We start from the raw sequence: 20210 nt of genomic DNA, 5'->3' as shown, positions 1-20210 counted from the left end.
TGTGTCTGAATAGAAGGAATGTATCCAAATGCATTTAAGGGCAGGGGGGGTGGAGAGGTGGGTAAATTTACCCATTTACAGATGTTCATGGAAGTTCATCAGCATTAACTATAGAAAATAATCCCTGGAAAGTGTTAGTGACTGAGAGTAATCATGGCCATGATTCCTATTCGTATTAATTATGCTGTGGCCTTGAGCAAATCACCATGTTGTGTGCAGATATAAGCATGGTTGTAGATGTTCTTTAGATTTCAGGCATCTTTTGAGGCAGAAGGACTGTTATTTTCATTTTGTTTTTAGCTTTTGCTGTCAGAAATACTTTCAGAAAAGTCTGGGAAATTCAGCACTGGCATTTTTGTGTCAGTTAGAAGTGTGGAATGATTTGCTGTAAAGCTGCTGCTAATAGTGGCTCTCTCCATTGTGGCAGTATCGTATGTTAACACAAATATAATAAATGGGTGTGTCTTGCAGCTGCTTTTGTCCAGTAAGTTGCCGGCGCGATGGCCTTGGCTTGGCCTTATTGAAATGAACCCACAACCTGTTTGTAATGCTGTCATAAAGCCAAGGTCTACCCTTAGAAAAATGCCAGTTACAAGGCCAGCAGTCCTCTACTCTGGTGTCCCTTTCCCCCACAAGATAACTGGATAATGTTTCAGTGAGGCACCACTTTCAAATTGAGGTAGGAAATTAGGGGAGGATTCACCTGACCCTCTGAATAACTGTATACAGTAAACACAGTCAGACATACATTCAATCTCACAAACAAACACACACACATACACACACACACAAAGTCATATCAGTTGATTGGTTTACATAGTGCAAAGCTGAAAATTCTGTATTTCAGTGGTGGAGCAGTGCATAAGACAGGATGATGGGGTTGTTTTTATCAACTAGGAATGGCAAATCTCAGTTTCTGTGCTGGAGCATAAGAAGAGAGGCACAGACAGCTTTTTTTTATTACTTATTTCAGTTGGAGTGGAAGTTTTCTCTGTCCCTCACAGTGACTGTGCTACCCAGTTATCAGTCCTCTGTCCTCAGCCATGACCTTGCACTTGTCCTGTCCTTACAGAGAAGCAAGGTCCAGAGCGGAAGCGAATTAAAAAGGAGCCCACTAACACCAGGAAGTCAGGCCTGCCTTTTGGGATGGGTGTGCCAGGGATCCGGGCTGGTTACCCCCTCTCTGAGCGGCAGCAGGTGGCTCTTCTCATGCAGATGACAGCTGAAGAATCGGTCAACAGTCCAGGTGGGTTTTAGTTAAAACTAACGTTAAACTAACATTAACGTGCAGTATACAGCCGTGTCTTTCGATGTCATTCTCATACTAGGCCTCACTATATCCACATTGCATAACTTCTGTAACATCATTTCAAGTCTAAATTTTATAGTTTTTTTCTAGAGAATTCAATTCAACAAGGATCTTTTCATGCGTGGATAGCAGGGGCTTCAAGTGGTAAAATAAAAGGCATGAGAGCATTAAATTGAGGGAAAAGCATAAGGAATGGGAAATTAACAGGGGTATAAACAAAATAAGGCAAAATCACACCTTGGCAAAATAAGACACAGAGCCCAGAGGGTATCTGTTCAGGGTGCAGTCACAGAGGAGCACAGTGTTCCCACTTGATGAAAACTAAAAGTACCCATAAGAGATTAAACATCAGGAGTTATCATCTACTGAGGCTGCAGTGACCCTTCTAGGTAACCAATCAAATAACATTTTTGCATTTTATACAGCCTATGTAATTATAAACATTGAGGTCAGCCTTGGGAACTTAAACCAAAACAATGTTTTAACTTTCCTCCTGGAGCACAGATAGCATCAGGGACTGTCTGACCCAAAAGAGTCAGATGGCCTTTGAGATTAACTATAACAGATGACAGGCCCACTGATGATGTCGCCTCTCAGGCCATCATGATCCCAAATTAGGACCCTCAACTCTTTCACTCAGATAGAATAAATTCAGCCAGTTATACCATATAACCTTCTAGGGGTATGCCTGGCACTCAGTCCAGGTGTCAGCAGTGTTGAAAGTATCAGCATGTTTATGGCAGAACTGAAGGAATAAAATCACTGTTTAATGCTACTTATTGGTTCTTAAGAATCAAAGCATTAATTATAGCCAATAAACATTTTGTTTCCTGCTTTGCTTTTTCAGGCACTGTCATCTAACACACTGTTCACTCATCTTTCCTTTATTTGTTCAACCTTTGTGATAATTTATTGCATTCATTTATTGTTATATTCTTCTGTGTGTTTCACATTCGTGTTTATGGGAATATTAGTTATCCTATATGTGAGGAGCTGATGAATGAGTTTGAATGTGTTTGGACACATTTAGTTTTTCGGCTTGGTCTTTATTTATAAAATTTATAGTCACAAATTTATAGTTGCTCTGAATAAGAGGGTCTGGTAAATTTAAAAGTGACATGTAATTTCATCTACAGAAAATTGTTTAAAATTAATTCAAGTTGTGTGATTTGCTTGTTTGTTATTTGCACCTCTATTACAGATTGGGTCTCAAACAGAATTACTAGGAATGTACTGATCCATAAGTGTGGCTTCATCTTTGAAAATGCTAAATGTAACCATCATAACTTTTTGCACAGAACTTTCGCCATGACCCTGGTGTTGCGTTCAAGAAGTCAAAAGTTTTTGGTGAGCCGATAAATTGAAAGGTTCATGTGAACATTCCACAAATATATACGGTGTGCTTGCAGCATCATTTGTGCTGGGTGGTGTTTTCCATGATGGTGATAACATCATCAATTTATGTGAAAGTCAAAATGTCTAAATAAATACCAAATTTCAAGCTAGCTAGTGTAATGGTTTCTAGCAGTAATTAAATTATTATCTGCTAATTCTTGACCTATGTCTCTTGTATACACTTAACCAATACACAGTACAATCCAAATTACCAATGGATTGCTTTCAGTTGTATGAAGGAAAAGGTTAACATTGCAAAACCAGATTTCTAGAGGTTTTTTCATTGCAGTGTCTTCGCTTCTGTTTTGTGACCCAGATTTGTTCAGGCTCTATTTGTTTGCTATGAAATCTTATCGAGGAACATGTTTATGACACAGAAAGGGGTCTGTTTTACCATTATAAAAGGATTGTAAAGTTGGCACAAGTGAGATAAAATGAGATTTTCACATAATGTTGGTTATTCAAAAAGGTGAATACTTAACAAACTTAGTAATGTACAAATTATGAGGGAATTTACTTTGCCTGTGTTGTGCTTACCGCATTCACAAAGGTGAACAGGTCTCAGACTTTTTTTCTGGCAGTGTAAGAGCGCCACACATTGGTGGGTAATGGTAATGATCGTGTTTATTTTCTCTTTGGAAGTTCAGTCATAGTATACTTTCCTTCTACCATATTAGTGCCATATATGAAATTGAAATGTGGTGCTCTTTTCCAGACACAACACCAAAGCATCAGTCACAGTCTAGTCTGGGTCAGAAGGGAACGCCAAACTCTGCCTCAAAAACCAAAGACAAAGTGAACAAGCGCAACGAGAGGGGTGAGACACGGCTGCACCGGGCTGCCATCCGTGGTGAGGCACGGCGCATCAAGGAGCTCATCAATGAGGGGGCTGACGTGAATGTAAAAGACTTTGCAGGTGAGCACAGCCCTCTCTGTGGACTGGCCTGTCCTTGGGTTTGGAGTTGGAGTTTGTAGGGTTGAAATGCATACCACTTAATCATTTTGTTGTTAAAGGGAACAAAAATAAACATAGCTGTAACTGCAGCCTTCAGAGAAATGATTTCTGTTTATTTTTATTTCTGTTTCTGTTTATTGTTCAAAAAGGCAAAGAATTTTGTGCAGTTACAAGGTTTAATTATGTCAGGTTCAGGTTAAATGAAAACCAGAAGCCATAATACCCTGGGAGGCAAGAATTGAGCATGGAGCTTGGTGCAACCACTAACAGCATCTTGTATTTTAATTCATTGCTTTCCATAGATGTTCTGTACTCTGACACCTCTGCCACCTCCAGGTCCCTGTTTAACTCTCCATTGTGATTGCCAGGCTGGACTGCACTGCATGAGGCCTGCAACCGGGGTTACTATGATGTGGCCAAACAGCTGCTGGCAGCCGGGGCAGAGGTTAATACGAAAGGTCTGGATGATGACACCCCTCTACATGACGCATCCAACAATGGACACTTCAAGGTGAGTTCATGCATGGATTAAATAGTGAGACCTCGGTTTAAGGATGTAACCATTGCATCAGTGGCATGGGTGTGTGGGAGCCAAACTTTGATTAGAAGGTTGCTGGTTTCCAGTCCTGGAAATGTGCACTTCAACTGGGTACTTTTTCTAAACTGCTTCAGTAAAATGTACAGCTGTACTAACCTACAGTATAAAATTTAAGGTATATGTGTCCCCCTGTAAAAGGGCATCTGTTGAATACATAAATATTGAAGCATTGTATTGTGCTTACTGTTGATGTTTCAGGTTTTCACTTTTCATGTCCCAGAACAGAATCATGGAAAAACTTCTATGGAATTTAAATTCTTTATTGGGGGTATTTGTTATGAAGCTCAACTTTTTAATGTTCTTTTACTTATAGCTGATGCTTGTGTTCCTTGTATTTCTTTGTAGGTAGTGAAGTTGCTACTACGATATGGAGGGGATCCTCGTCAAAGTAACAGAAGGGGTGAAACCCCACTGAAAGTGGCAAACTCCCCGACTATGCTGAATCTGTTGCTTGGCAAAGGCACTTATACCTCTAGCGAGGAGAGTTCATCAGGTTAGTATGAATGGGTTGAAGAAGTATGTAGAATTTGCCACGAAAATTGTGTAAGGTTGTAGAGGAGGGTTTCATTATGTACTCAGACTTAATGGTTTCAGTTTTAGAGACTGACTGTAGCAATTGTCCTGCTGAATATTGATTGCTTTTCTTTTTTTAAACAGACTCTTCAGAGGAGGAAGATGCTCCTTCTTTTGGCCCATCCAGCTCTATCGATGGCAATAACACAGACTCTGAGTTTGAGAAGGCTCTGAAGCTGAAAGGAAAAACTCTTGGTCCACCTAAAGCCACAGTTACACCCGTGAAAGACGAGTATGAGTTTGATGAGGATGATGAGGAGGAACGGATCCCCCCTGTGGACGACAAGCACCTGCTCAAGAAAGATTTTCGCAAAGACTCTGCGAGCAAAGCTAACAGTTTCATTTCCATCCCCAAAATGGAGGTCAAAACCTATTCCAAAAGCAACTCGCTCACACCAAAGAAGGCTGCACGGCGTATCCTCTCTGACACAAACAGCTCAGACGAGGATGTTCAAACCTTGTGTTTCTCTCCAGCACCCACAGTGCGGCAACCGGCAGCGGCAAGCAACGCCAAAAGCCGCGATTCTGCCACCTTGACCTCCAAGCAGCAGAAAGAGAAGAACAAAGTGAAAAAGAAGAGGAAGAAGGAAACAAAAAACAACACCAACAAGGAGGTGCGGTTTGGCAAACTAAGTGATAAGTTCTGCACCTCTGAGTCTGAGGTTGAGGATATGGATAGTGAGGACGACAAAGGCTCTATACAGAGCTCAAACTGTGTAAAGGACTCTACTGCTTTGAGCCTAAAAGAGTCGTCTGTTTTCAGTTCGCTCTCATCTTCCTCCTCTCATGGGAGCTTGGGCTCTCAAAAGCTGGCACAGTCACTGGCTGAGCAGCACCCAAAGCAGTGGAGGACAGATGGATGGAAAACTGTGTCCTCCCCAGCATGGTCTGATGTTAGCTCCCTCTCTGACTCCATCAGAACCCAGCTTTCCACTGAATCAGAGTACTCCTCAGCTGACTCGAGTGTTGAATCTGTGAAACAAGTGAAAAAGAAGGCACAGGTAAGCCGCAAGAAGAACAACGTTCACACAAATTCAGGTGAGAAAAAGAGTTCCTCTGACTTATATAAGAGTTCCAGTATAGATGGGGCAGTCTCCAAGATGGACAAAGATGGCAAAGTGTTGAAAAAGCATAAAGTAAAACACAAACACAAAAGCAAAGAGAAAGAGAAGGCCCCAAGCCTGGTGCTCAACCAAGACATGAATGAAAAATTTGTCAAGAGCTTTTCCTTTGATTTTGAGGACACACGACAAAGGTCACACATTGTTGAGACAGAATCTCCAACTGATAACAAAGTTAAAACCTCCAAGCATGACAAAGATCATTTTAAAAAGGAAGATCGGTCCAAGGGCAAATTGGAGGACAAGGATTGGACTTCTGGAAAAGATAGTGTCAGAGCTGCTAAAGAGGAGAAGTCCAAGAAAACAAAGGATTTGGCTAGGGACAAGGCAAGCAAGGAGAAGGAGGACAAAACCTTCAAAGCAGAAAAAGAGAGAGGCCTCAAGGAAAAAGACAAGCCTAAGGAGGAGAAGCAGAAGACTCACAAGGATGAAAAACGGAAAAAGTCCAAGGACAAGTCTTCTAAGGTGGACAGAAAGAATGAACAAAAGGAGGAAAAATATCTGAAGTTGGAGAAAGAAAAGAACCCAAAAGAGGAGAAAGAAAAGTCAAAAAAGGAAAAGGCACTCAAGGAGGAGCCTGAATATGAGGGCTTTGATATCAAGAATCGTTTTTTAGACCAAGAAGACAGCAAGCTTAGTGCCTCTGATGATCCCCACAACCAATGGGTGTCAGATCTCTCTTCCGAATCTTCTCTCTGTGGCGATGATAGCTGGGATGCTCCAGTGAAAGAGTACAAAGAATACAAAGCAAACAGTACAGTTAAACTGATTGTAGAGACTGTAAAAGAGGAGAGCCGAGATCGGAAGAAGGAAAACAAAGTTAAGGAGAAGAAGCTAGAAAATAGTGAGAGACGAAATGATAAAGAGGGCACGGCCAAAAAGAAGGAAAAAGATTCCTCAGAAAAGGTCATTGAAAAGAAAAAGGACATGACAGATAAACAGAAAATAAATTCCAGCACCTTGATGGAAAAGGAGAAGAGGAGGAAAGATTCTGCAGAGTCCTTTAAAGACAAAAAGGAGAAAGATTCTGTGGATGGCAGGGAAAGAAAAGATTCATATGAATTTACTAAAGAGAAGAAAGACTCAAAAAATAAACAAGATGACACATTAAGAGATGAATATGGAAGTGAAACCTTTTTCAAAGATAAATCTGAGAGTGATTCTCTTGGCAAATTGTCAGAGCTCAGAGAGAGGAGTAACTCTGGAAAAGAGAAGGAAAAGAAGGTGGAGTGTCTGGATAAAGAGAAGAAAGAGAAATGTAAAGGTGAAAAACACAAGGAGAAGCTGGAGAAGGAGAAAGCTGAGAAAAATACCACTGAGAAACCTCCTAAGGAAAAAGATATGGACAGAGGCTCCAAAGACAGGAAGGAGTTAACTAAAGACAAACATAAAGACACCCACGGTAAAGAAAAGGAGAGGAAAATGTCTTCAGAGCAGGGAAAAGACAAGAAGGAGAAGGCCTCACTGGATAAGTATGCCGACAGAGAGAAGGATTTCCTGGAGACAAAGAAAGAAGACAGAAAAATAGAGAAAGGGAGGGAAAAAACCTGGTACAAGATTCCAGACATCTTTACAGATGAGAGTGAGGATGATGAAGAAAATTACAACTGTGCAGTTAAATTCAGTGATTCACTTAACCTGTCAGAAATCCATCGTAAGGAATCAACACCTGACAGGGATGAGGCAGACCTCCTCCAAAACGAAAAGCACAGAAAGTACTTGGCAGAGGGGAAGCAGCACTCCACTGAGAAGCTAAAAGAAAAGGATTATAAAGACAAGAAAAAAGACAAAGCCATGTTTGATAGTGTGAGAGAGAGAAAGGGCTCCCTTGAAAAAAACAAAGACAAGAAAGAGAAGGACTGTGGAGATGGTAAACATAAGGACCGCAAAGAGCGGGTATCTGTTGATTCAGTACTAGAGAAGAAAAATAAGCCAAAGCTGCTGGATAAGAGGCACTCAAGTGAAGAGAAGGCCAAGGGCAAGTACAAGGACAAGCTTGATAAAGACCATCCAAAGGACAGGAAGGCCTCCAAAGGAAGTGGCGAAAATGAGAAATCCCTCCTGGAGAAGTTGGAAGAGGAGGCCTTGAACGACTACAAGGATGACTTCAATGACAAGATCAGCGAGATCTCATCAGACAGCTTCACAGACCGTGGCCACGAGCCAGTGCTCAGCAGCTTCTACGACTCATCCAACATCAGCCTTCCAGACATCTCAGAGGAGAGAAGAGATTTGTTCTCTCTATCCTACCCCCAGGACAAATTCAGAGAGAAAGAGAGGCATAGGCATTCATCCTCATCCTCATCCAAAAAAAGTCATGAGAAAGACAAAGTGAAAAAGGAGAAGGCTGACAAACGAGACAAACCTGAGGAAATCAAAGAGATGTATGGGCGCAGAGAAAGCCTGCCCTTTGAAAAGGAGCTCATGCCTTTGGAGGCTGACCCTTATACTTTTCCAGGAAAGCCTGATGGAGATGACGATTTGGACAAGACCATAGAGTTTGAAAAAGAAATGTCTAAAAAAGCTGACAAAGCCAGCAGTGTTATCACCAGTGATAAGGTCAAAGATAAAAAGAAAAAAGAAAAACATAAAGAAAAAGCAAAAGATGAGAAACACAAATACACAGATGGCTTCAGTGCTTTGAAACACAAGGAAGATCAAAAGTCTGGATTGAAGGAGAGTCCTCATGTCATCAGTTTGAAAGAAAAGTCCAAGGAGGACAGTCCAAAATTTGAGGTCAAAAACAAGGACAGAAGCAAAGAAATAATGGACAAAGACAGATCTGATTACATGAAGTTAAAATCAAAGGACGAGAATGACCGGGTCAGTCAGTCCAGAGACACAAATCGGAAAGACTGCCGCCCACGGGAAAAGCTCCTAGTTGATGGTGACCTTGAGAAAAAAGCTTGGTTGACTAGCTTTGGGAAAATGCTTAGTCAAAAGGACCAGGAAATTGAAGAACGGCATAAAAGACATAAGGAGAGAATGAAACAGATTGAGAAACTGAGGCACAGGTCAGGAGATCCTAAATTGAAAGATAAAACCAAATCCAGTGAAGACCTGCGAAAAAACCGCTCTGATCTGTCATCTAAAAAAGCAAATTCTTTAGAAACTGCATTAAAAGATAAGAAGCCCAAGGATGTTAGTCTTCCAGCTCAGATGATGTCTCCTGATCGAAAGTCACAGCCTGTGGACAGTCAGAATTCAAAAGACTGGTTAGCAGGACATCAGATGAAGGAGAATCTCCCAGCTTCTCCAAGACCAGATCAGAGCAGGCCTACTGGGGTGCCCACTCCTACATCAGTGATTTCATGTCCCAGCTATGAGGAGGTCTTGCAGACTCCACGTACTCCATCCTGCAGTGCAGAGGATTATCCTGATCTCATGTTTGACAGCATTGACTGCCAGAACACATCCGCTATGACGATGTCCATGAATGCTTGCTCTCCGTCTTTCTTTGATAGGTATTCCAATATGCCACACAGCTTTCAAGAGAACAGCTGTCTGACCCCTGCTAAGAATGTTCCGATGCCCATCCTCAGTCGTTCAGCTTCAGCAGATGTCAGAAGGTCTTTAGAAGAGGACTTAAACGCAGATACAAATAAGTTTCTCCGACAGCAAAGTGTTCCTGCTGCCTCTGAATTCCAGTATTCAGCCCCACACCCTGCTGAGGAGTCTACATCAGTGGATCGGCTCAACTGTTTGTCTCCGGTTTTCTCTCCTCACACAGGGATGCGCTCTCCAAGGCTTGAGCCAGCCCAGCCTATGTCAGAAGGGCCCTCTGCTGCCCTCATTGCTTTCGATGGTGGAGAACACCTTCCTGACAGCATCTATAGTAACTTAGTGTCAAAACCCTCATCTCCAGTACATAGGCTCGACCCTCAGGAGCCTTGTTTGGACATTGCTGCTCCTCCTACCCCTGCCCCAGCAGCTCTACCACCGCTGGACATCGATGAGCTCTCTGAGCCCCACCATCCATTGCCGCTGTCACCGCACAACGATCCTGGTGTCATCGCCTCTGACACTGCTAGTGTGTTCCCGCCATCTGTTGTGGAGGAACAAAGGGAAGAAGATGAGGAAGAGGAGGGAGAAGATGAAGAAGATGAAGAGGAAGATGACCCAGGGGAGGCAGAAGAATGTGAGGATCTAGGCAATGACAATGTGGAGCACCCAAGGGATGACTCATCTTTTACCCCATGTGCTGTGGAGTTAATGAAAAAGGACTGGGGTAAAACTCCAGACAGAAGGGGTACAGAGGATGTGCTTACTCTCACGACTAATCACCCCCCTGTGAGCCTAATGGAAAACTCCTGTGATCACTCAATTAGTTGGACCACAAATTCTGAGATCCTTCTGAAATCTCCTCAAAGGTCATTCGTAGACTTGACATCAACCTCAAAGACCATCCCACATCCAGAGGATAATTTGCAGCATCAGCTCTCCACAGTGCTACCTTGTCCATTGTCAGCAACCTCACCCTATTCTGTCTTCCCTAGGTCTTACTGTTCCACGCATGTTCCTGGCTCTGACTATGTTGGGCATAAAGGCACAGTAGAAGACGTCACAACTTCACTAAAGCCTGTTACAGTACCCATCGAGTCTGAATCTTTGCCTTCCTCCTCCAACAGGCTGGAATCTTTTTTTACTGAATGTAAGTCGATCCCTGAACAAAGTCAGATGGTCTCCGAGTCTCCGTGCTTGACAACAGACAACCGGCAAGACGCCCTCAAGTACATAGCAGAGGGCAGTGTGGCTCCCGCTGTAAATCAGGAGCCGGTGGTGCCCTGGGCAGACCCCTTCTCTACTGCAGTCGATGAGCTGGATGATTTGGGGCCCTTCTCTCTCCCAGACTTGCCTTTTCAAGACAAGGAACAGGAGCCTGATATCACAGATTCAAGGCTGCAAGAATTGAAACAACCTCCCGCTTGTATTGCATCTCCAGCTAATGATATGAAAGAAGAACCAGATCTGGAGTTTGATTTGCCTGCTATGACAAAAGCCCCCTGTTCCCCTGCTGTTGTCCCACTGAGTGAAACTGCGCACAATATATTTGCACCTTCTGAAGAAGACTGCAAGTCAGGGAATGAGTTGGAGCTGGAACCCCAGAAAGTCCCAGAGAGCAGCTCTACTGCCATGGCAGAGAATGAGACACAGTTTGATGAGAGAGACGAAAGTGATGGAAATCATTTATTACCCACAGCTGATGCCAATAACAACCAGGATCACATGGCAGCAGACTCATCAATGGAGACACCTTCATTGGTTACTGTGACTGCTTGTCCTGATACTGTGACTAACAGGGAAACCAACAACAGTGGACAAAGTCCAGCCACCACAGAACCAGCTCAGTGCAGTCCAGTCCAGTTGGCTCCTGTATCAGCAGTCACACAGTCCACCACAGTCCAAGTGTCTGAGCCTCATGAGACATCGCCCAAGGCAGCCATCACCATGACTGCTGCTGAAATTCAGAAGAAGGTGGAGGAGATCCCACAGAGAATAACAAGGAACCGGGCTCAAATGTTAGCCAACCAAAGCAAGCAGAATAACTCTTCCGTCACGACCAGCACAACATCGTCCGCCCCATCACACAGCACTACCAACACCCCCACAGTAGTCACCACCTGCTCCTCAATTCCATTGGAAAGAGAAAAGGAACCTGTCATCACTGCTCCTAGCTCCACCCCAGCCATCGCCAGCAAGAACAAAAGTCGGCTCACGGAGGAGGAGGATGCCCAGGCACAGCACCCACGGAAGAGGAAGTTCCCCCGTTCTGGCCAGCAGCAGGTGCAGGTACAGCTTGTCAACACAGCCATGCAGCAAACACGGGAGATGATCCAGCAGACACTGGCCGTCATTGTCAATGCAATCAAACTGGATGACATCGAGCCCTACCACAGTGACCGCTCCAATCCCTACTTTGAATACCTTCAAATCCGCAAGAAGATTGAGGAGAAACGGAAGATCCTGTGCTACATCACACCCCAGGCCCCACAGTGCTATGCCGAGTATGTGACCTATACTGGGTCCTATCTCCTTGATGGCAAGCCACTCAGCAAGTTGCACATCCCTGTGGTAAGTGCTTTTTAAAGTGGCCATATGTCTTCCTAGAATGCACTACTTTATAAAACCTTCAGATTTTTTAAATGAATTTGGATTCACAAAAGGATCCTTTTTGTAATTGTGTTTGATCTAATTTTATTGTTGTCATTGGATACTATGTGTCTGTATGCCATTTAAAGCAGTGAACATTCTTTATATGTATATATGTATCAGAGAACTGAAGAGGCATTTCTGGATAACTGTTTGTTCTGATTCCTCAGATTGCTCCACCTCCATCTTTATCAGAGCCCTTGAAGGAGCTATTCAGACAGCAGGAGGCAGTGAGGGGGAAGCTAAGGCTGCAGCACAGCATTGAAAGGGTAAGTGAAAGGTCTCCTTGTCTGTACTCTTTGCCTGTTGCAAATTTCCTAAAGTCAGGAAAGGGTCTAAGACAAAAATTATGCATTTCTCTTATAGCAGGAGTATTACAGTTCAACCAAAAAAATTCACCATTTCCCAAAAGAAAAAGAAAGGCTTATAGGTACTGTATATGTTAACTTTTGAAACACTATAATGTTTAAATAAGATTTTATATTGGAAAGGTGCACTATATCAGTTTGCTCCACTACTGTCAGAATTAGTTATAGAAGGGTATAACATTTCCAGCTCTTGTTGAATATTCTGTCTTGACTCTTTCTTTCTACCTCTCATCTGTGTCCATTCTTTTATTGTGCAGGAGAAGCTGATTGTGTCATGTGAACAGGAAGTCCTCCGGGTCCACTGCCGAGCAGCAAGGACAATAGCCAATCAGGCCGTCCCTTTTAGTGCCTGCACGATGCTGCTGGATTCGGAGGTCTACAACATGCCCTCTGAGAATCAAGTGAGTCCAGTACAAAAAGTACTAGACAACTCTAGTTCTGAGGAGCTGCTTTGTCTGCTAGTTGGATTGTTGAAAGGTGACCTTAAAAGTAAGAATGTAGCCTCCTAAAAAATGGAGTGGCCGACCCTTGAACCACACCCTTCTAACTGTCTGTCAGGGCACCTGCAGGAGATATATGAATATGAATATTAATACTAATATTAATAATAATGTATTCCTGTACCTCAGGGTGATGAGAACAAGTCAGTGAGAGATCGCTTCAATGCCCGTCAATTCATATCCTGGATCCAAGATGTAGACGACAAGTATGACCGCATGAAGGTAAGGGTTCTGATGGCTTTTTAGCTATGTCACCTAAAGCACTTTCTAAACACATCTGTACTTGGTCCCACACCATAAAACATATAGTGCAGCGTATGTTATGAAGATGAGCTATAAGGAAGAAATGAGTCAAAGCACCATTTGATAGATTGTGAGTTTTTGTTGAGCATTCATTTTTTGCAGCTTTGCATTGCACCTGTTTTGATGGTGCGTAACAGCCCTCTCTCCCTCATTCCGCCAGACATGTCTGTTGATGCGACAGCAGCATGAGGCAGCAGCCCTCAATGCTGTGCAGAGGATGGAGTGGCAACTCAAAGTGCAAGAGCTGGACCCTGCTGGTCACAAGTCCCTCTGCGTGAATGAGGTTCCTTCCTTCTACGTGCCAATGGTTGATGTCAATGATGACTTTGTGCTGTTGCCTGCATGACAGGAATGTAGCAGCTGTCTAATATCACCATTCAAAAGACATCAAATAGATCGTATGGTAAGGGCTAGCCAGTTTGAAAAGAAACATTCTTTCTTGAGAAAACATATATATATTATAAAAAGAAAAAAAAACTTGCTAATGATTCCCTTCCACAAGAGGAGGAAGCATCTTTTTACCGGGAAAAACACAACTTGCACTTTCAATCATATGAGTTTTTTGTTCTCAGAAAAAGATCGAAATGGCTTTGTTTTGAAGCTTACAGCCTCTGTTTGATTTTTAGAAATGGGAGGATGAGCAGTATTTTTTCATTTTTGGTTCCCTTAAATAAAATGACAAAATAAAGGGGTAGACAGAAAACCCTTCCATCAGTGCAGATCAGAACCAGTGGCAGGAAGAACCGCTGCAAATACAACTTCAGACACGCCAGGGAGAAGGGGTCCTGTAGGAACCATCTGTGGCTCCCACATGAAGGAGAGGGGATCTGTAGATGCTGTCCCTAGAAGTCTCTGCAAAGGGACCTACACAGGACATCTGCATCTTACTGCCCATGCAACACTGCACAGCAGGAATCCAGACAGAATTATCCAGCTGAAATGGTGTACCAGTGCAGAGTGAGAACAGGTGGAGGGGGTCCACGGTGTTTATGGGTCTGTCTGACTGGAGGGGAAATGGAAGCAGCTGATGGAAGTCTCCCGATCATGAGTTTGCATGCCCCTCTTTCAACAGCTAGGTGTAAAACACTTGTTAAATGCAAACTGCATAAGATAAAGAAGAATGTTGCAACTCAAGAGGCAAAGACTATCAGAGATGGTGTGAGCAGACAATATCCTCTTTTTGTCTTTCTCTTTACTTGGGCATTTCATTGTTTCTCTTTCTGAGAAAGTGACTTGAAACACTACGGAGCCAATATTAGTTAAATGGAAAACAAAAATTGAAAAAAAAAATTGTATCACGTAAATTCTGTACAGTTTTGTATGCGTTAACCAATGTATTCTCGCTGCCTTCTAGATAATTTATTTTGCCACACATTACTGCACAGTTGTAAATAACTTATGTACTGTAACATCACTCTCAGTTAAGTGTAAAAAATGAATAAAATTATCTTTGTATGTACAGTTCACTTTTGGGCAGCACTTTTCCCTTATAACAATGGGCCAAAATATGTACACATTTTCAGTATTTAAATACGGTCTCCTGTGCATGGTCATAAAAGTCCTCCACATTCTGCCCAGGGTTTGTCAGAACCAGTCATCTGGGTCTTCACAGCCGTAACTGACATCATTAGAAAATCCCCTTCCCATTCAGACTTTAACAACCACAATCCTAGTGTCAGATGTAGCAGAATGGTTAAGAATTTATTTAAAGAAAAGGTATATTATGCTTTGCTTTATTACAGAACTATTTAATTAAAAATTGAAACCAAGAAAATGCCTTTTTACAGTCAGCATTTAATTTTCTCAGACATTGCACAAGTAAAATTAAGGTACACCAGGCAACAGATAACATCAAATAACTTTGAACTCAATTCTCATTTTGTTTGTGCCCTGTAATGGAGATGTTATAATATTCAGAATCAAACCACAATATGTTACCCATGTATAATAATGGCAGTGTAATTATCAAAGCATTTCAGAGTTGTGCATTAGTCAGTGGGTCTATTGAGAATTCACGTTGTGCTAAGGGCCATAATTCCCACGACTATGGATGTGGTAGACTTATTTTTGTTTTCTTTTGTCTTTTTTTTTTTCTTTCTTTTTTTGTTCCAAGACTTCCCCTTTTTTTATGTTTTCATACTTGCCTCTTTCTCTGAGCTTTATTGTAAATGTCTTTGTGTTGATTTTCATCTCATTTGATCCAGAAGTCAGCTTTCACTGTTTGTGCTTTAATTTTATTTTAATAATAATTTAAAAAGACTTCATACCATAATCTATGGTAGCCAGTCAGCCAGTTCTTCAGTTAGCCAGAGGGTGGCTTTTTAAAATTTTATTACAAACCACAGTGGAAGTGAGATGCACAAATGAATAACCAGAGAGATCACATAGGTTGTTTTCCTTCAATCATTTGCCTTGAATTAGCCTTGAATTATTTACATGTGAAAAGCAAAAATTGTTTTGGTGAAACTACTTGTGTACATGTGTACATGAAAGAAGAGCTCAGTGAAAGAGCAGTCTAAAAGTCTAAAGTCTATCTATATATTGTCTTTTTACGTTTTACTTCCATGTTTTTTTTTTGTTTGGTTTTTTTTTTTTTGATGACAAGACATCTAATCAGGATTGTATGAATGTTTCAGAGTTTATTCATTTTTTTTAGATTCTGCCCTTGTGTTAGGAAGCACTCTATGTATCTTGTTCTCATTTAAATGTTAAAGTGTAGGGCTCAGTCAGGCAATTATTGCTTTTCCCTTTTTAGCCACATCTTAGCATTACTGTTCCTTCTTTCAAGTACAGACACACAGTATTCTCATACACATGGGAGGGAAGGATTGGAAAATGTGGCAAATCATAGAAAATTTGGGATGTCTAGATAATCTGCATAAAATGTCATTATTACCAGACTGCTACAGGTTGAAATGTAATTTGCTTTTACATTGGGTTTGTTTTGGGTGGGGTGATTTTTACATGTAACTTTAACACTGTTTACCTAACTACATTGACTGTCCTTACTGTAGTATCACATTGTTGCAAGTGTCCATATAGCTAACAGTCAGTGGAAACAGAATCATACGCACACAAACAGTAACATAGGTCTTTGAGGCAAATTTTTGTAAAAGGAGTGCAATGTTTTACTTTCAATTGACCAGGCAAGAACAATCTATAAATGCACCAACAACAGAGAAATAATAAATGTGTGCAGATGCCTCTACTCAACCACAACCACTTGTCACAGTGTGTAGCAGTCACTTGGTGATATATTTGGTGTGGTGAGACATACATATTTAATCCATATACCTATCTAGAATTTAAGGATTAGACTCACCAAAATAGCCAAAAATTAGGCTCATCAAAAACATCTTACATTTTCCTTATTCAGACAGAATTCTGTGTGTCTGTGCACTTTTGGGTCCGTATATTGGGTGATAATGTTGTCTTATTCTGTACGAAACAAACACTTGTAGCATGTTTAACTGCGTTGCTTATGAACAGAATGTATACCGTCACTATGCTCTGCATCCTTACTATTGTTTACAAGATATTGTGTTTCAGTTGTGCGTGTCTCTGGTTTGAGCCCTGCCTTTTATTTCTAAACTGTTTCTTTACCAGCAAAGGCTTGAAATCGTGAAGACTTCTTGTGTCTTGGATTCCTGTCATGTAATAGATGGAATCCACTGCAGACACAGACATTACTGAACGATTCAAATTTATTTTGTCATATTTGAATGATGACTGCTTTGCATGCTTCCCTAGAGTGCATAGCATGTATACGTTAATGACACCATTTGAAAGATATGCCCAAGAATTCTGAAAAAACATAAATTCAGCTCCTGTCTGGTTGGCTGTTGGTCAGGAATACGTCAGGGTCTAGTATGTTAGTTCCTTTCACAGTACACATTCATAAGCTATTCTCTTGCATATTTAAATATGTCCATTTCGTATGACCTCTTATGAACATAGAAATTCACATTTTAGCTGTTTTATTTATTAAGGATCATCTGTGTCTAAGTTGAGTGACCTCACCTCAACCCCATACCTGACCAGCAGTGCACTTAGCAATTAGCTAGACTGTTCTGTGACCACCTCAATCTGCAGCACCTTACCTCTACTATTCAATAAAGCTAATTGTTTATTAACTGAATGGATTGTTATTACAGATAATATCACAATTTCAAGCCTTTTTCTCATTTTTTTTCTGTATTAACTTAAACCGGACAGTAGCTGTGTTGAAAAAATTTTAATTGATAATAAAGCATGGAGAACTACTCTTTAAATGGTGTAAAAAAAAAAACCTATTTATTATCTTTCTGACACCTGTGGTATGTTGGAGTCTAAGTCTCTGCTGTGTAAATTTTCCTCTTGTAATGCTTAAATGAGACATTGTACATATCTGTAAATATCTCCCAGGACGTTTTGCACCCTTCTCTTTGTACTAGTCTAAACTTGCGTAGAATGTGGGGTTCAAACAGCGAGGAGACAATGAGCTCGCTGCCGGTGATGTAACAATGTAATTTTTTGTACAATGTAGTTGAATTGTGTACATATTGTTGGAGCAGCTATGGGGGAGGGGGGAGGGCAGGGGTTTGTTGATACTGTTGTCAGTGCTGTCACAGAATCAGTACTGTCACCTCTAGCTGTGTTGATTTCCTGCAAAAACAATAAGAAACTGAGAATAAGTAAAAAAAAAATAAAAAATAAAAATGGTTATTTTCTACAGTTGCATGTACAGAGAGCGCGAGAAATTCTGTTGTCCCTCAGAGATTATGTTCGTAAATAAATTTTCAAAATATAGCTTTTGTCTCCGAGTTTTCTTGTACTCTAGACACAACTACAAGTGCTCCTGCCTCTGTAGCTGTGGAAGTAATGAGGACGTACTGTGTAATCAATTATGTGAGTGATGTAGATGCCAAGTATTAGAAAGATCACTAAGCTGCGCTTACTGAAGGATGTCCCTTCTTGCACTTGTGATTTGTGTTTAATTCAAATTGTAGCTGTCCTATAGGAATACTACTTTCTCAGCTTTGAGTTATCTATGCTTGTCCATAATTAGTAAATTCCTTGCCTGTTATTTTGGCATAAATATCGCATTAGATCTTACATCTACTAGTACTATGCACAGTAAAATCAGTTTTTAACCAGGATAACTAAGAATTAATGTCTTGTGTATGGTGACGACCTGGGAAAAATGGGCACTGAACTGATTGCTCAAGTCAGTGGATCTCAAACCATGTCCTGGAGGTCTGAAATCGATTAAATCTATTATCTGATGTCCAATACCTCGCTTATCCACACATTTCATTTGATGCTTGCATGAGACATACCTTTTACACCTCTATTTGTCAGAAATGCTGAAAAACAGATAAACTAACACAGTTTTACTCCCCTTTTGTCCAATAACCACCCCTCCAAATTAAGCATGCTCACATATCAGGAATAATCATTAACTGCTCCTTACAAGTGCAGACTGAGTCCTATGGTCTGGTTTTGAACCCAGCTATGTCAACAGCCAACAGCGACTGGCCGATTGCAGTAGAAGCTGGCTTTGATGGTAGTGTTCCCCCATATCTCCAGATACTCACTGTCAAATCAGCGCTTGCCTCGCTGTGGGACATGCAGTATAAACAAGAGCCGCGGGCTGCATCTGACTGTATAGGAGGATTGTACTCACCTTGCTTGAGTGCTGATAGGAGGATGTCCAAAGAGACCGACGCAGGGGAAAATGCATATTGAAAACATTTTCTGACCCATCCTTCCCAGATACTGTAAATCCCATGGGTGAAATCCAATTATATTTAGTAGTTTCATGCAGTACTTAAACCAATGAAATGGTCCTAATATCATATTTCACTGGTTTTACTCTAATATTATACTCACTCTACTCCTGTCTAACCCTGCAAGTTCCTGGATGAGTACTGTGTGTGCATCCACTGTTGGGAAAGTGCAGTCAGTGGCTCAGCGTTTTCAGTGTGTACAAGAACCACTGTTTATTTCCTTGTGTCATTTTTAGCCAACTATTAAAGGAGAATGACGGCAGCCCAGAAACAGTTGTTCTCTGGTTGTTCAAGTGATTCGTAAGATAGAGTGGAGCACTCTTCTCTCCCTCTCCCCCTTTTTCTCCCTCTCCCCTGTCTCTTCTGTCTCTTCCACTGCTCCTCTTATTCCTTTGACCCTCCTATAAGGATTGTCATGGAGTACTCAGGCTATCACAGCTGTGGCCTCTTGCCAGTTTCACACGTTTAGTAGCTTGTTGCCATGACCCCTTTTTCCCACATTGGGGCACTGTTGGACCACAACACTGTGATTCCAAAAACCCTCAGTTACCCAAAGAGTGTTTGTTGTGTGTTGGTCAATGACTGAGATTACTTTCATGTACATGAATTTTTAACAATACATGAACAATACATAATCTTTCTTTAAAATCCCACACTCGATTAAAATCCCACGCTCAATGAGTTTTTGTGGTTAAGTGGTCTTTGTGAGGTGTAGCTTGCAGATGCAGCATGAGTGATCAATGTACACTGAGAATAACAAGTTGATAGGTACAGCATTGTTTTATTCTGTAAATATTGGCGGCAGGTCGAAACAGGTCTTTGCGGTACTACAAAATGAACACACATATCTCCACCTTTGAGGTGATCAGTATAAAATTTGTGAAGGTAGCTGGCACATAGTGGTTTCTCTTGAAGGTCTCTTGAAGTAAATCTCCAAAGAGGGCCAGAAGACCCTCTGTAACCATAACTTGAGTGGACTGTTTATCATTGGGGAAAGAAAACATATTCATAAAAAATTGTGTGGCTCTGCAGATTCTCTTTTGCCATAACATTCAAGCATCCAGCCTCCATCAGCCCAAGAGCCCAGAAAGAGTAAAGCTCACAAGTGGTACATTGTCCAGGGTGCATTGGTTCAGGACAGTAGTTAGGTCAGGGCCAATGTGGTTATGG

The 20210-nt window shown here is 41.5% G+C and overlaps 1 protein-coding gene across 2 annotated transcripts in view; it reads left to right on the top strand.

Moving 5' to 3' along the window:
* The window catches only part of LOC118781594 (ankyrin repeat domain-containing protein 11-like), a 105610-nt gene extending 90223 nt beyond the window's left edge, over window positions 1–15387 (top strand). For both annotated transcript variants that reach the window (XM_036534582.1, XM_036534581.1), the window contains 9 exons: window positions 1073–1246; window positions 3420–3620; window positions 4028–4170; window positions 4603–4750; window positions 4915–12023; window positions 12272–12370; window positions 12727–12870; window positions 13099–13191; window positions 13433–15387. In XM_036534582.1, coding sequence (XP_036390475.1) covers window positions 1073–1246; window positions 3420–3620; window positions 4028–4170; window positions 4603–4750; window positions 4915–12023; window positions 12272–12370; window positions 12727–12870; window positions 13099–13191; window positions 13433–13618 — 8297 coding nt within the window. In that variant the 3' untranslated portion in view covers window positions 13619–15387. The remainder of the gene's footprint in view (window positions 1–1072; window positions 1247–3419; window positions 3621–4027; window positions 4171–4602; window positions 4751–4914; window positions 12024–12271; window positions 12371–12726; window positions 12871–13098; window positions 13192–13432) is intronic.
* Window positions 15388–20210: the final 4823 nt, after the last annotated feature.

The sequence above is a fragment of the Megalops cyprinoides genome, chromosome 8 (assembly GCF_013368585.1).
Source record: "Megalops cyprinoides isolate fMegCyp1 chromosome 8, fMegCyp1.pri, whole genome shotgun sequence".
In the NCBI taxonomy this organism is placed as follows: domain Eukaryota; kingdom Metazoa; phylum Chordata; class Actinopteri; order Elopiformes; family Megalopidae; genus Megalops; species Megalops cyprinoides.
Note: the sequence above shows the minus strand (reverse complement) of the source record. Positions and strands in the feature narration are given on the sequence as shown.